At 34.2% G+C, this 17375-nt stretch overlaps 1 protein-coding gene and 1 non-coding gene across 2 annotated transcripts; one reads left to right on the top strand and one right to left on the bottom strand.

Moving 5' to 3' along the window:
- Positions 1-360: 360 nt before the first annotated feature.
- Positions 361-467, top strand: LOC113776617. The gene has a single exon (XR_003469105.1). It is a non-coding gene; the product is annotated as a small nucleolar RNA R71 (small nucleolar RNA).
- A 4859-nt stretch (positions 468-5326) lies between these two features.
- Positions 5327-11789, bottom strand: LOC113773922. Its single transcript, XM_027318518.1, has 5 exons — positions 11694-11789; positions 7685-8467; positions 6496-7320; positions 6252-6299; positions 5327-5577 (listed from the first exon to the last, which is right to left on the bottom strand). Exons 1-4 carry the CDS (start codon positions 11787-11789, stop codon positions 6264-6266), a joined length of 1740 nt encoding a protein of 579 aa, XP_027174319.1. The 3' UTR covers positions 5327-5577; positions 6252-6263.
- Positions 11790-17375: the final 5586 nt, after the last annotated feature.

The raw sequence follows: 17375 nt of genomic DNA, 5'->3' as shown, positions 1-17375 counted from the left end.
ACCTGCTCAGAATCAACACACTCATTAATATCATGTTCACCTCCACATATAGAACAACATGCTGCATGTGCATTAGATGAACTTGGACCAACTCCACCTTGTCTATTTAGCAACTTCATCACATTATTCATTTGAGCACTCAGCATATTGAGAGTGTCCATTTCTATCATACCTGCGTGACGTCTTGTATTACCTCTCTCATTGGCCCATTGGTAATTATTTGCTGCCATTTCTTCTATCAAATCATGAGCTTCTTGGGGTGATTTACCCATTAAAGCTCCACCTGCAGCTGCATCGATCATAGTTTTAGTAGAAAAAACTAAACCATTATAGAAGGTTTGTATGATTAACCACTCCGGCAGTCCATGATATGGACATTTCCGAAGCAAATCTCTAAACCTTTCCCATGCCTCATATAATGATTCACCTTCCAATTGGCTAAAACTAGTGATATCCATTCTAAGCTTAGCAGTCTTACCTGGTGGAAAGTACTTATTTAAGAATGCTCTTGATAATTCATCCCATCCAGTGAAAGTATTAGGAGCATGAGAGTGTAGCCAAAGTTTGGCCTTATCTCTCAATGAAAATGGGAACAATCTTAGCCTTATAGCATCATCACTAACTCCATTCATTTTAATTGTATCACAAATTTCCAAGAATGTAGCTAAGTGTGTATTAGGATCTTCTACTGCATTACCTCCAAATTGAGATTGTTGAACCATTTGGATAAGCGCTGGTTTAATCTCAAAATTGTTAGCATTTACCGTAGGCCTTGCTATGCTTGTTTGAGATCCTTGTGTTCCCGGTAGAGCAAAATCTCGTAGAACTCGCCTATTTGCGTCGTTTTCGGCCATTTCTTCTTCAAATGGTAGTTCTATCAAAATTTCCTCTATTGGTTGCCAAATCTCTTGTTCCTCTTGCTGTTGTGTGTGCCTCCTTTGTCTACGTAGTGTCCTCTCAATTTCTGGATCGAAAGATGCGACTTCTCGATTTGATCGGTGCATACACTACAAACAAAAACAAGAGAAACATTTTTAGTTTTAATCCAACAACTTGAATAAAAAAAAAACACTGAAAAATATATAAATTAATAGAGATGATTATGCCCTAATATTGCCGCTCCCCGGCAGCGGCGCCAAAAACTTGACGGGATTTTTATATATTAATGCAAGTTTAATTCCGATTTTACACCCGTTGGACTGCAAGTATACAGGTCGCAATTGTAGTACAAGATGTGTATCAGGTCGATCCCACGAGGAGCAAATTAAACAATTACTAAGCCCTTGTTTTCTCTATTATTTAGACTTACAAATAATTTGAGCAGAAAAAGTATAATGCTGTAATCTACAAATCTGATATACAAATCTAGTTTAACAAATGCTTAATGCAAATAGAGAAATTTCACTTAAGGAAGATTCTAGGGATGTAGATTCCACTTATGGCATAAACTACACAAATGAATGGATTTACTTCTTGCTATTATTCTTGCTTAACCAGAGATTCATTTCCAAATTTACCAAGTCTCATTTTCATGATGAAATGGCCTAGAGCAATATAGATTTCCCTATTTTCATGGTGAAATGCTTCTACTACTCCGTTTTATTTCATGAAATGCTCAATAATCCACTTAAGTGTATCTCTATTTTCATGAACATACAACTCAAGCTCTACTCATGTGTTTCAATTGTTATTACCAATTCTCATTGAATAATAACACTATAAACATGCTATTGGTGATCAATCAATAACAAGTAATCACAGCTACACAAGTAGACAAGTTAATACAAGATATAACAAGTGTAGATCACATTCAATTAGTATTATTTAGCCATAAGTTTCATCTACTCCCTAGATGAAGGAGTTTAGCTACTCATGAATGATTTAACAATCAAACTCACAAGTTTATGAATACAAAACCTCATAAAGTACAAGTATAAGAAAGATAAAAGAAAGCTTAGCCAATTGAAGGTGAAGCTCTCCAATTCCTGCTATGTTCTTGCACAATATGATTATAAGTGAAACTCTCCAAGTACTTCTCCAAGAACTCCTATCTAGAGAGAAAACTAGATACAAGAAAGAAAACTAGCTACGTATGGTTATCCAGGCTTCTCCTCTGTTTTTCTGCATAAAAGGTGGGAGAAATTCCATTCCTCTCACTTCATAATTTCCTCTACTCAGATTTTGTAAAAAGAAGTCAAAGATATGATATGTTCTTTTTTCCATACTCATTTGGTCTTCTCTTTTGTTGCAGAAGCATGTGCCACCGATTTTTGTCCCTCAAAATAGCTGGAAAGTTGTGAAAAAGGTAAAGAAAAACGGCTGTGACACTTGCTGAGGAGAGAGACAGATCCGAGCCTCGGATCCGAGGAGTGAAAATGGATCCGAGCTCGGATCTTCAGGATCCGAGGGATTTCATAATGGATCCGAGGTCGGATCGTCCTGACCTCGGATGCTCTCCGCCAGAAGTACAGACGAGGGTTCGGATCCATCTTGTGCACACGGATCCGAGCTCGGATCCGTGTTGACCAATTTCCAGTTTTTCACTTCTTCTCTTTTTCTACATTTTTGCTCCCAATTTCTTGTGTACTTTGTCCTCTGGATGACCCTTACATTTCTTTGAACTTGTGCATGAATTTCATACATCAATTACCTTCACAATTTCACAAGATTAACGCATTAATTCACTCATTTATCAATTTTTGAAACCTTAATCAATATTTAAGCAATTATCACCAAAAGAGTTCAAATATAGCTTTAATCTTCTCAAAACATACCAAAAATTCATGCCAAATTCGTACAAAATGTACGTTAAATATTCACTTATCACATGTCAGGGGGAGTCTTCGATAAATAATTTCTTTCTTTTATATGGCTTAAGTTTATAGATGAGGGGGATAATTCACCACATAGAAAGATTGTACAAGAAGGCTCACCATTGCATTGCTGCTGCATGCTTTTTGAGTGGGCTCATTTGGTTGATTGCTTGATTATAATTTTTGGTGCACAGTGTAGGGCTTGAACATTTGACAGGACATTTGAGAATGAACCTTGGTGTTCAAAGATGACAGTGAGTTTCTTTTTGTTTTAGAGCTATTCTTTTCTGGTAGCTATTTGAGTATGTCCCAAACCATTTTTGTCTGAGGTGCTAATCATTGGTTGGTACTGCATTCACAGTTGGAGAGTCAAGAGCGTGCACCAAAAACGTTTTGGATGTTCTTCATTGACAGGGCATATGCCTGTTCAAAGTCAATATATTGTTGGTGACCTTTGGGTTTTATATGTATTTAGAAGTTTCATACACATTTTTGGTTCATCTGTTGCTCAAAATGGCTTTGGCCTAATTGTGGTCAAATGTCATCCATATGTGGGCATCTGTTTTGAATACCTTTTTTATGGGAGTTAAAAGCTCTAATATGCCATCATTGATGCTTTCGAATGGCTAGTGTTCTATTGCAGTAAGCTATAACATTGCTTTGTTTTAAAACTGTGATTGACATTTAATATGATTGGTGAGGTTTCCTATTGTTATTTGTACAGATTAAGGTGCCTCTTGGTGATTGTGATGCTATCCATGTCAGGTGAGGTGATAAATTGAAAACTCATAAGGATAGGTTCGGCATTGATCGGTCTTGGTATCCTTATCTTGACGGGGATACCCGTCCAGAATTTATTTCCTGAAGAATTGGAAAATGGGTCCCACCAGGATGAACTTTTTTTATTTCTTCAAATGAGAGAACCCCAGCTTTCTTTTCCCCTCTTGCTTCAAGGTATATTACATTCCACTCTGATCCCTCTGAACTTTATATGATTGTTGTCTTGGGAATAACAGTAGATCAAAATTTTGTATATCCTTTGCAACCCTCCCCCTCCTTTCTTCTCTCTTCTTCCTTCAAACTCTTAAAAAACAGAGAAAAAGAAAAAGGCCTTGTACTTGTCAAATATTTCGAGAAATTGCTTGGCCTTGGTAGTTGTTTGAGTTCTAATACCGTTGCTTGTGTCAATCTTCTTTCTGCCCAGGAGTCATTTTTTAGGTGCAAAATTTTCCTCTTGAATTATATATTGGTTGTGCTAAGCTACTTGGGAAAAGTAGCATTACCTTTTTGTGTCTTTTCTCATAGTTATCTAATGTACAAATACCCTCCTGTCTGTCTTGCAAGTGACTTAGTAATGTTACTATTATATACAAAATAACATAAAAGCAACTCCTATGTAGTTGAAATGTACTGAAATTAGCATGTCTGATTGCTTCAAACTGGTTTGCCATACTCTTCGCTATTCTCCTAATTCTATGTCTGAATTAGCAACCATAAATTGCATGCTTTTCCAATATTTTTATTGTCTGCCTATCAGGACAATCTATAGAGTTGTATGTAGTGGTAAGATTCAGGTGTGGTCCAAGATTAGTGTAGAGTGAGAAAGATGTGGATGATAAAAGCAGTAGTTGGAATGCATACTAATCTGCTGGTGCTTTTAAATTTTCAATGGGAGGTGGCTGGAAGAAGAAGAGATGTTCTATTGTTGTGGTTGTCCTAATGATTGCTTCTAATGCTGCTTAAACTTTTCTTTTGGGGTGTGTGTGTGTGCATGTGGAAGATGGAAAGAATACCGAGATGTGGCAGATTCGTGTTTATATCGTGTTGTCATGTTGTGGACCAACTGGAGGGAATGGTGCATCTCCTGTTGAATTCGCGATTCTTGCTGCTCTTTGCACAAATTATGGGTTACTCCTATGAAATTCTTCCATTGCAGGTGAGCTCAGTGTTGTATATTGTGGGTTGACATTTTCTTTTAAACTACATGTAATTTTCTAAATGTAATTGACATCTCCGAAGAATGTTTTTGAGTGGTCGTTGCAAATGCTTGTAGGGTTTCTTCTTCTTCTTGGAAGGAAAATGCAGTGTCGGATTAAATGGTTTAAACAATTCCAGAAATCAAACTATTGGAAGTTAGTATAAAAGTCTTAAAATTTGACTGAACTGCATTGCAAGCATACTTATGGAGCCCTGAAATTCAAACCTCTACTCCACTCTCTCACCCAAGATTCTTAAGCTTGGGTTTGCCAGAGAGACTGATAATTGTGATATTTTCACCAGAACTATGTATAGTAGAGTGATAGTAACTTAAAGACAAATTCAAAGGGTCAAAATGAAATCTAAGCAGAAATATATAATTGAATGATATTTTCACGAGAACTATACATAATAAAGTAATAGCAACTAATTAAAAGACAAATTCAAAGGACAAAAAAGAATTAGGATATCTATACTTTGAAATCCACTTAGAATAGCTTCATTATTTATATCTAAAGGACATGATACAACACATAGAATACATTTATAGTTTGAAAGTCATGATACAATGCAGACAATACATTTATTGTGTAAAGCCATAATACAATACATAGAATACACTTATTTTTAGAAAATCAAGGACAAAAGTAGGCAAAACATAATGCTTATATAAGTTCCACACTTATTGTATTAACCCAACTAAGATTTCCATCCATATCCAACAGCCTTGTCCACCAGTCAAGATCGTAGTAGCCGGACCCATATTACTCAATCAACTTGATGACTCCTACAGTATTGTGTGGAAAAAAAAAAAGCATGAATATTGTAACTCGATGATGCATAATGTCCAAAACAAATGTACATTGTTATATATTGGAATTACTGTATCAATTTGTCACTCAGACTTGTGTAGCTATAGTTTACTTTTTGTTGTCTCTGTTTCAAGATTTTTTTAGCAACTCCTACATGGAATATTCACTTATATCTTTGAAGAGATTGGAGCTTTGAAAGGTGAAATACAAAGGTTTGCATTTTTTTCATAGTGGAAAACAGGATTTAACAGCATTAGCTTTATCTAAAATAGTAATATTAAGATCAAAGAAGCTAATAAGAAAACCAGCAATGTGAACTCAAAGTTTATAGAAGTATCATTAAATATGTATGTGACCTGAAAATCTGTTCAAAGCTTTACATAAATATTTGGAAAAAGCAAACCATATTAACTCAAAAACACGAAACCATATTAATTTCAAAACTTAGGGTAATAATGTCTTCTAATCAATCAGCTTCTATTGTCATATAGTATTATTCATTGATTCACTCATATAGATCAAAAGCATAAATGCACCGGCTTGTAATAATAACCTCCATTCCTCCCAAACCAAAAAGGAAAAAGAAAAAGATATAAATATTTAGGAGAAAGGGAATAGATAAAATTTGTGAGAATATAGAAAGACATACCTTAATGTCCATTCAAACAACTCCATCATCAGGACAAATCTCTCTATCCTGTAAAATATGCTCAAAAATAATTATTCAAAATATACATTTGCGACACTTAGGAAACTAAGTTTAGTGAAGTGAGACAAATATGCTCAGAAATAATTATTCAAAATATACATTCTCGACCCTTAGGGAAACTAAATCTAGTGAAGTGAGACAAAATTAAAAGGGTTGGTTGAAAATAGAGCTAGAATATTGGTACCTTTAAATCCACAGGAGCTTCAAAATTCTCTATATCTCTCGACTTTGTTTGGATTTTTTTAAGCAATGGTGCATCCAAATTTCCGAAACACAATTTCTTCAACTTTGGGCAACTCATTATGAACAATTTAGTGAGCAGGGGAAATTTAAACTCATAATCCTCCCGATGACTACCACCAAAGTTTCGAAGATTCTTAAGGTCTTCCAACCACAAAGAGTTTAATTTAGGAAACACAAATTCCTTGCTGATTCTTTCCAGTGCAATTTCTCCATGTTTTCCAGCATCATGTTGCTGAGCATTATCTTCTTGGCTGACCTCTTCATCTTCCTCACCTATAACTCCACACATTTTCGAGCACCTACGAACTTTCAGTTTCTCAAGACTTATGAGCATCGTAGCCACACTTGGAGGATAAAACAAACAGTTTAAAGGGCAGTTGTACACACATAGACTTCTCAAGTTTTGGAATACTCGAACCCCTTCAGGAAAATTCCTCCAAATATGGGTTAACCTTGTACAGGCAAATAAGTCCAGTGACTCTAGTTTGGGAAGAATTTCAAGTCCCATTTTTGGCATATTAGGAACTTTTAGATCCTCAAAGTCAATAAGGAATTCCATATTACCCCACCACCGCTCAAGTGTTTGCAAGTTTTGTAATAGTGAAACAGTATCAGCTTTGGCAATGCATCGGATAAAGTCACCATGGTAGAGATGCATAGATTTTAAGTTGCCAAGAGATCTGCTAGCCATTTTACCTCCTATTAGTAGTTCGGGGCCATCACCAGGACTATTTATCTCTAGTATTTCCAAGCAAGGGAGTGAAACCTGGAAAATTTGGCAAAACTTAGCGTAGACCACGACATAATGTTGATTACAAAATGCAAAATGTAGTTACAGTAGAGTTTGGATCCGTGCAGCTGCTAGCAGTCTATGAAAAAAAAAAGGAAAAATCACTTGCAAGGACGTTCGCTATGCATAGACACGTGTGTTCATGTGCCAAAGAACCTTTAAAAAAACTAATTATTAATGATGAAGGCCTAGAGTATAATTGATGAAACATTGATTTTGAAAATATGATTAACATATTGTAAAAGGAAGTGCTCGAGTGTGTTTTCAGTTGTTCACCTGAATTCAACTATATCAAGTATAGGATATAATTATTACACAAATAGAAAGAGAGAGGCGATACCTGGTCAAAAAAAACCCCGGCCTTACTATCTTTGGAGCCGAAACCCATCAAGTTTGTCCACATAAGTCTCAAGACTTTGAGTTGGGGTAGTTCAAGTACTTCCTCTTTCAAATTTTCCTCTCTCAAAACAATGCTCTCCAAATTTTTACAGTCATAAGCTACTAACTTCTGGAGTTTCACCAAACATTTCAATGTTGATTGTGAGAAGAGAGTTGTAATTTGAGCACAGTTTCTTACCTCAATAGATCTGAGGTTGCAAAATGATGGAGGTTCGATTGGCCCCTTCCACAAAAACTCCAAAGCACTTACATAATTAAGTTCCACCTCTTGGAGTTGACTGAAGCACCAAGGTGGAAGAAATCCGTACCATATTTTGTTCAACTTCAGATCTCTTAACTTCATGGACACCAAATTTTCAAAAGCATGTCGAGCAATAGGATTGGTGGTAGAATCAATGAGACATTCATATTGTCCTTTGTTCAGATCAAGCCTTTTCAAGTAGATAAATCCATTTCCACCCAAGTGAGGCACAATATTCCTCAAGCATGATGATCCAGAAAGATCCAAAGTGAGATTCTCAGTTCTCTCGATAATGCCAGTAACTTTAGGATCAAACATTTGTTTCAATGCTTCAGTGCTAGACAAATCATCCAACGGTTCATCATGAGAGAAATAAAGTTTGAAGCTATTCTGAAATTGGTAGTTTCTGCTCAGAGCTGACAATTTTCCTCCATACTTACCTACTACAATATGAAATCTTGACAGTTTCTGAGTATCAAATTCCTGCAATAGTAGAAGTAGGAGGTTAAGGTCACATAAATCAATTTGGAGACGTGTGAGGTTAGAGATTGATGAGATTTCTTTAAGGCATCCTCTTTCCTCTTCTTTATCTCTCCCTAGCTGCAACTGACAATGAAATCCCAAATACAATTCTTCTAGTTTCTTCAAGCTCGACAAGATACCAACAGGCAAGGGGTGGAGGCTACTTTTAACCCTCAAATCCAACAACTTTAAATTGCTCGGCCAAGTAATTTCAGTTGGAAACCGATCATCCTGAATTTTGGATACAAAGAGGCTCAAAGTTTCCAATTGCATCATCTGTCCAAGCATTGACGACATTCCAGCGCCCAAGTAACAATTATCCAGGCACAGTGTCCGAAGGCTCCTTAACATTTGGCCAGGCCATGATACTGCAAATTCTATATGAAAGAAGTTTAACTCCATGACCCTGAGAGCTTCCATTCCTAAGAAAGAATCTTTTGGCAGGTCCAATTTCCCTAATTCGAATGCCCAATCGAATTGGAATACCAAACGCAACAACATAAGCCTTGGATATTCCTTGCAAAATGGAAGTACATTATGATTGGAATCTTGCGATATTAGTGAAATTGCTGTGTAAGAATTCTTTTCTCCCACTCCAGCATTGCTCACTAAAAACTCATGCTCTGCTTTTGATGCAATTGACAAGCAAACCTCTCGCACGACATCATGTAATTTTACATGGTCTTCTTTTTCACCATCATTTAGCAACAAATAGGAGCTTTCTAACTCATCAACCAGCATGTCTACTTTGTCTCTTGCATCTCTCAATGTCTCCATATCTTGGAACAGCTGTAGCCCTTTTCCATACCTAACCAAGCATTCGATCGGAATACTATAATCCTCTGGAAACAAACTACAATGCAAAAGTAGGTGCTTAGCTTCAGCAGTTTCCAAATGATTATAGCTCCATTCAATTCTTGAAAACACCAAATCTTGAACTCCTTTTAGGTTTCCCATTCTGTCCTTTCTTAGTTGTCGAAGGGCACGATTCCAGGATTCCAGTGTATGATTGCTCCTTAATGCCCTAGCAACAACAACGATTGCAAGAGGTAAACCTTTGCATTCCCCTGCAACCTGTTTCGCAACATCGTTCAAAATGAAATCATCAGAAATTCCCGCCTTCTCTTTAAAAAGATGCCAAGCTTCTTCCTCAGGCAACATATTGACCACAATAATTTCAGCTCCCATAATACTACACATATCAAAGAGCCGAGATGTCAATATTACTTTTAAGCTCTTGCATTCACCTTTGACGGGAATTCCTAGACTCTTAAAATCAACTTCTTTCCAAATGTCATCCAATATAACAAGAGTTCTTTTATCACTATTGGTTAGTCTCTTATACATTCTTTCAGCTCTTAAACAATCCGTTTGCTCAGATATTGTCAGCCCTAACTGCTCAGCAAGTTGATTTTGGACACTCCTCATGTCTGGAGTTTGAGACACCGTAGCCATGGCAACGTCATCAAACAATTTCTCAAACTTAACCTGATCGGCTATTTGGTTCACCAAAGTAGTCTTGCCTACACCGGCCATACCACAAATCGCCACTAGGCTTGTTTTCTCCTGTTTTAAAGCTTCCATCACTTCCTTCTTTGTTGACATCCTAGAAACTAGGCCTTTCTCTAAGGATGGGGTTGATTCACTAAAACGCATTTTGCCTAATGGAGCAATGCTTCCAACTTTATCAAAATTCCCCTCTGCTAAAAGATTTTCTAGAACACTCATTTTTTTCGCCGCACGTCGGCCTAGCATATACCGTGACTTCAAATTTGGAAGCCTAACAATATTAAAGCAATTCACCTTAGCAGTCTCCATACCCTCAAAAATAGTATGTGCATCTTTCTTGACATCCTCAACTCGTTTCAGCCAATCAACAACAGTTGGTTTAATTTCTTCAGCATTGTCTTTTGCTCGATCTACCTTTTGTTGATGTCATCGCTCAGAGTTTGAACGTTGCTTTTGTAGAAAATTAAGTACTGAAATTGATGCCAAATTGGATCGACACACTTCTCTACAATTGTTCCCAGAATTGAATTGACAATTTCTTGGATGGCCATTATTGCAAAATTCTGTTCAAATTTCTATTACTGTGTTATTTGAAAAGTAGAGAAAAGGGATCTAATGAATTGCATGAAAAATATGAAAAAACTTCAGAAATACATAATTAAGGTAATAATAGTTACGAAAGAGTACAAGTACAAAGGCAGAAAAACAATGTTAGCTCATTGAAGTAAATTTAATGAAATGATTTTGGAAAAGCAAACGTAAAGGATACAAGTAACTTAGAAACTTTTCTCACCAACAAATATTTTTTTTAGCATAGATTATTTTGGAATTTTCTAGAACTATTTTGGAAAATACATGAGGTACAGTTTGGTGCAAAGTTATATTACATTTTCAAATGTTTGACAAAAATGTAAGTTTTCATATGTCCAACAACTGATGAAATATTATGAATATACAATCTTAGGGATAAAAATTCCGCTTTACTGAGTATGTTAGCCTCCATAAAGTGTGTGAACATATATATGAAAGAAAACTGAAAAGGCAAGTATTAATGATGCTTATATATATTTGTACTCGTAGGAAAAGTACACCCTATGCATGTGAAGAAAAAATAGTTTAATTATTTTTGTTAAAACCAAGGGAAGTTATTAGGCTTTTTTTTTGGGGAAAAAAAGAAGTTATACTTTTTTAGGCAAAAAAAAAAACAGAAGTTACTGGAAGTGGAAGTTATTAAAAATTACTAAACTTAAGTAGTTGTCTTTAGTAAACCTTTACTTTTGTGAGGGTAAAATTGAAAAATCAAAAGATGACACAAAATTTTAATATCAAACCCCCACCTTATGTTTTATATATAGAAAAATATAGGATAGAACAAATGTAAATCAAACTAAAGTTGATTGAAAGTGGATATAATTAAGTGTGTATATCTGATTAAAACTGTTCAGGGTCCTAATCATTTAAACAAGTCAAACTAGATTCGATTCTCATGTAAATATATCATTGATTCATTCATATAAATAAAAAGTATGCATAATGCACATTGAAAATCAAAATCACCATCCTCTTATACCTCCTCACCCACCCTTCCCTCACAAAAGGAAAAAAAAAGTAAAAATATACGAGATCGAACTAAAAGAAACAAAACAACAGAGTTTGCAAGCCTATGACATGTATGTACCTTAATATCCAGACAACTCTTTTTGTCTCTTATCTCTGTACCAATAATAGAATTGAATGCCTCAAAAAGATAGTCTCTCCATCCTGTGAAGTACATACTCAGAAATAATTAAAGAAAATGTAAATTCTCAACTCTTAGGGAAACTAAAATATTGCGAAGTTAGACGCAAAATTAAAAGCTGGAATTAAAAAAATTAGGGTATATGTACCTTTAAATCCACGAGAATGGCCTCATTCTCTACCACTTTAACTTTCTTAAGATTTGGTACATCCAACTTTCTGGAACACGATTGCTTCAACTTCCTGGAGCACATTATTTTTCAAATGAGCTTCTCCAACCCCATGTTAACTCCAGAAATTGCGAGCGCAATTTCTCCAAATTTCCTTTCTTTACTCACCCCTCAATTGTCCAAGCCTTTGTTCACAACTTTCTTTTTTTAAAACAAAACTTAAATCCTAAACTACACTAAAACAATTCCTAAACTGCACAAAGCCAAAATCGTTTGTAGGAATTTAGAAATTTAGAGGCCTTCTCAGTTATTTACCAATTTTAAAAGAAAGAATCTCAAGAGCTTAATATGCATTAATGGCTAAAACCTTAATCAGCACTATGTTTTTCTACACCTATGGGTAAAAAATGAATTTACGAAAATGCCTATGTACCAAGTAGTCCATTGTTCCACAAAAGACTCAAATAACTCTATCAAATTATTAAAAAGTCCCCAAGGCATGCAGTTGAAAGTTGAAGCCATGTGAATAGTTACATATGAATTCTATATATCTTTTCCTGTACTCATATCCTTATCCCAATGATCTTCTCATTGCATACTCATCAATTAAATACATTCATAACGACGCATGTATTTGTTGGCCAGTATTATATTGAGGATTGGTATACAAATAATTGTGAGTTATTATTATTATTATTATTATTATTATACTGATCATATTCTTATCCGAATGAACTTCTCATGGCATACGTGTTTTAACGACACATGTACCTGTTGGTTATTAATGTATGATGGATCAATGTGGGTATCCTTATGTTTTATTATCACCGGCATCAATTGGTTGAAGTAGAATAATATCCGTTTAATTTTGTTAAATAAGTGGTGACTGCAGTTAAGTAAATAATCATTAGTTAGAAAAAAAATTAGTACTTTTTAGTTATAATGTTTATGTCTTACCACCATCATAACAAAACTTATTAGTTTTATAGCTAAAGTTAATATTTAATTGGAAAACTTACCATTTAATCCTGGTGCTAGAAGAGGGCCATAGCTGTTTTTTCTTGTTCTTATACTTCTACTTAAAAAATGCATGGATATTATGACAAATTATGCAAAAATATGGTTATGATTTGTGCTTACATGCCCACGCAAAAACAAAAGAAAAAAACATATTTAAGTGCTGAGCCGAAAGAGAAATTGAAAAAGATAAACACATACCTCTTTTTGTTGGATTGATTGAAAAACCAGTGTGATAATTCCAACAAACAATTGCTGAGAGATATAAATGAAGTCATGAATAGGTAAAATGAGGGATAAAGAATTCATAGGTGAGAAAGTTGAGAAACTGCAATCAACATCAAGGCAAATTTATAGAGGATAGGTATGATACCTTGCTAATGCACCTGGGAATGAAAATCCCATTTTTTATTAGTAGTTATTACACTATTCCTTACAATGGTAACCATAACTTTTATTCTTTTTCCCATAACTTTTGCTATTCTAATGGAAATAAAGTTATAAACTTACACGAGCAATATTATGGGGACAAGTCAAGAATCAAAGCCTGAAAAAACAAAATTCAAGACAATTATGTTAAAGATTGCTTCTGCGAAATTCGTTAGCCCAACGATGACTAGATCTCATCCTACAAAAGAATATTGAAGATGCAAAAGCCAAACTTTGAATTAACATGTGAAAACAAGATCTTACTTGTTATGTTTATCGTTCAATATATCTACGTCTAATATATACACACATACATGGGAGGAACCAAAGCATGGAATTTCGTAACAAAATTTATACAGATATATGCTTAAGGGGCACTCTTATACTTTTGTAAAAAAAAAAAAATTTCAGGTACTAAGTCTACTATTTACATTGGCATAAACTTTTTAGTTTGTTAAGGGAATATAAAGAACTTTTAAAATTTTGGGAGGGCAAAACCTAATTTCTATAAGAATGCACGTGAAATATTAACAATCTTTTAAGGTATATAAAAGAATTTTTAAAATCTTAGGAGGACACTCGCGCTTTTCTACCCTTCTTGCATTTGTCAAATACACATATATAAGTGTTGAGATATGTCAACTTTTTCTACAATTTTTATTAGATTGTGTTTGGTACTAAAATAATTTAGTTAATAGTTAAATAAGTCTTGTTGTTAAGATATCTGTTAACTAAAAATCATGTTGGTTTGTTAACAAATATTTTAGCTAGGATTTGCTGAGCAGAAGATTATCTTATCAAGTAGTTTTGTTAAATAGTGAGTTGATTAATGAAGAAAATAAGCTTATTTTCAGCTTTAATACAAGTCTTTTGTAAACCTATTTTTTTGCAACACTAATTAAGGTGTTGTTTATTAGTTTATGCCCTAAAAAACCAACAAAATTGTATTAAGAACTTATGTCCTAGGGGTTTTTGTTGTTTATTAAGAGTGCGTAAATTGAGTGAGGATCCTTTATCAGTTCAAAACCATGATAGGAAATAACTTTTTGTCAAATGCTTCAACTTTTAGTGATGAAATTTACCAAATTTGGGTCATTAAATTTTGGACTTATTTGGTTGTCAATAATCTATGGGTTATGGTAGACAAAAATTTTATTCCACCACTATTCAAAGAACCAATGCATGCACAAATTACAGGCCACAAAATTATATTTATACAGAGATCTAATGCCAGCATTCATATATAATTTTTTGATGCTGTTTTCATAAGGATAATGACTTACGATTTGATCGAGAATAAACTACTCTCAATTAAAATGAAAAGAAAAAAGTTTCACTATGAATTAGTTAGATTTTGGCAACTTTAAAGGGAAGCATAATGAAATCAAGGATTTAGATCCTGAAAGAATTCAAGAGGAGACCATTGATAAGTCACAAGGTATCAAATTGATTCCTAATATTTATCAAGAGTATAATATTATTGGATTTGGGTCTACAGGTTTTGCTAGTGATGACAAAAGTTATGAAGAACCATACAAAACTTCATATTTTCTGTATAGGTTCAAATATTGTAGAAGGGTGTTTCACTTTGAACCTATGAGAAGGATATTTGGATCCATTAAAAAAACATCTTTTATTTGGAGTTTAGCGTAAGAAACCAAAAGTAGTGATTTGTTGCAAGGCTAATCTTCAACTTGAAAGTCAAAAAAAGAAGTTCAGTGCAAGGCCAATTTGCAGTTGCAGAGGTTCTTACAAAAACCTTGTCCAAAACAAGGTCTAATGATTTGAGCAAACAATTCAAAATTTATAGCAAAATTGACAAGGAGTAGTGTTGAGATATGCCAACTTTCTCGGTAGATTTTATTAGATTGTGTTTGGTACTAAAATAATTTATTTAGTAGCTAATTAAGTCTTGTTGTTAGGGTATTTGTTTACCAAAGATCATGTTGGTTTGTTAACAAACATTTTAGCTAGAATTTGCTGAGTAAAGTGGGATCAAATAGTTTTGTTGACATTTTTTAGAAAATTATTAGTTGAAATTATGTTAGTTTGTTTCATGTAAATACTATAAATAGTGAGTTGATGAATGAATAATACAAGCTCATTTACAGTTTCAATACAAGTTTTTATAAGCCATTTTTTGCAATGCTCACTAAGGTGTTGTTTCTTAATTTATGTCCTAAAAACTAACAATAAGTGCACTTGTTTGAATTAGGGAAGGTACGATTATGTTCTGTCTGGTTCTGCATACTTGTTGTATTCACTATAATATTTAGTGTATATCAGTCCAAGGATAGAACAAGGGATGGGTAGGGAAGGGCCTATGTATTTTAAGCTATTTGTCCCCTTTCCCTAAAATTTTCAAAAAATATCAGGTTGATTCGGAAGTTTGTATATGCATGTGTATTTTTTCCTCGATCTCAAACTAAAATGTTTGGTTCCGTCCTTGCATCAAACTTGTTGTCTAGAATATATATGAAATATTTTAATCATGTATACTATATACCAACTATTTTACAGATAAAGATAATATGACTATACGTCAAATAATATAGTATATATGATAATCATATAAAATAGGATGAAAACACAATTGTGTCTGTCCCAAATCCCTTTTGTCCATCCCTCAAGTCAAAATTTGTTTGTGTTTAAATATAGTTTAGATATACTAGGTATGACAATGAATCGATCTTACACAAATCCAATACAAACCAGTCTTATTTTTTATGTGTTGGGGGGCTTATATTTTAAATGTGAACCATATTCATCCTCAAACCCTATATGAGAATCATAGGTTTGCTCAGAGTTTGATTTTGTACAATCCAAACTCGGATCCTCATCAAGGCTCAAACCGTATCTAAACTGACATGCACACCTTAATTATTCATTAATAGTGTAGTAGCTATGTCATAATGTTTTATTACCTAACAAAACTTTTTGTTAAGTAGTTGAGAAACTATTATGATAATTTGACATACATTTATAAGGGAGAGAGGGCAAAGGTCTTCTATTACACACTGACCTGTTATACCTGTGTTAAACTGGTTGGTTGATGTGAGTTGTTCAATATTTGGTGTATATTTTAACTAAGTTAATCTACTCCAAGACTTGTACTAATTTGTATTTTCTTGGTATAAGTCTTGGTACAAACGAATATAGTGAAAAGGTACACTAAATATTGAATAACATACACCAAATAAGAGGTATAACATAGGTGTAATATAGACTTGTGTAACAGAAAATCTTCTGCTAGATGGAGAGAAGATACTTTCTAGCGTAACGGGAATAGGAATCCCATTTTTGCTTTGTAGTTATAACATTCTGTCCTATGGCCTTTGGAATGGTAATTATCACTTCCATCTTTTCCTTGTCGCTTTTACTTTGTGAAGGAATGATGTTCCATAACTACTTTAATGGGTACAAGTCAAGAATCACAATCCTCAAAAATAAAAAACTCAAACACAATCTCGTGAAGCAAAGAATGCTTATGGCCAACTTGTTAGCCCCACAATTGTTAGATTCATCCGACAAGAGAATATTGAAGTTGCCTTTAGCCTCAAAAAGAGCAAATTCAAAGCAATCTAGAGAAGCAAAGTATGCTTCTGCCCAATTTGTTAGCCCAAGAATTGCTAAATCTCATCCCAAAAAGAATATGAAGATGCAAAAGAAAAAAATGAAGTTAACATGTAAAATTATTGAATATATTTGTTCAAATGCCTCCAATCCCCCAGGCCCCAGTCATATACTTGTTTACATTTTGATATTGGTTAGATGTATAATGTTTACTGTTAGAAGGAAGTGCTTTGATGTATAGAATTAAACCAAGGAAGAGAAGAAGAGAATTAAGGAATTGAAGAAAAGCCGAAGAGTAGGGTTCTTATTACACTTGAAAATGATTTCGTTTCTGTAGGTATGTGCTCACCGTGCATATGTTACCTAAGAGAAAGAAGGAGGAGGTAGAAAGCTAATAGTTAGGGAATAATAGATAATCCTCAGTATAAAACCTC

Source organism: Coffea eugenioides, chromosome 6, assembly GCF_003713205.1.
Source record: "Coffea eugenioides isolate CCC68of chromosome 6, Ceug_1.0, whole genome shotgun sequence".
Classification (NCBI taxonomy): Eukaryota; Viridiplantae; Streptophyta; class Magnoliopsida; order Gentianales; family Rubiaceae; genus Coffea; species Coffea eugenioides.
The sequence above is the reverse complement of the archived record's forward strand: the minus strand, read 5'-3'. Positions and strand labels throughout refer to the sequence as shown.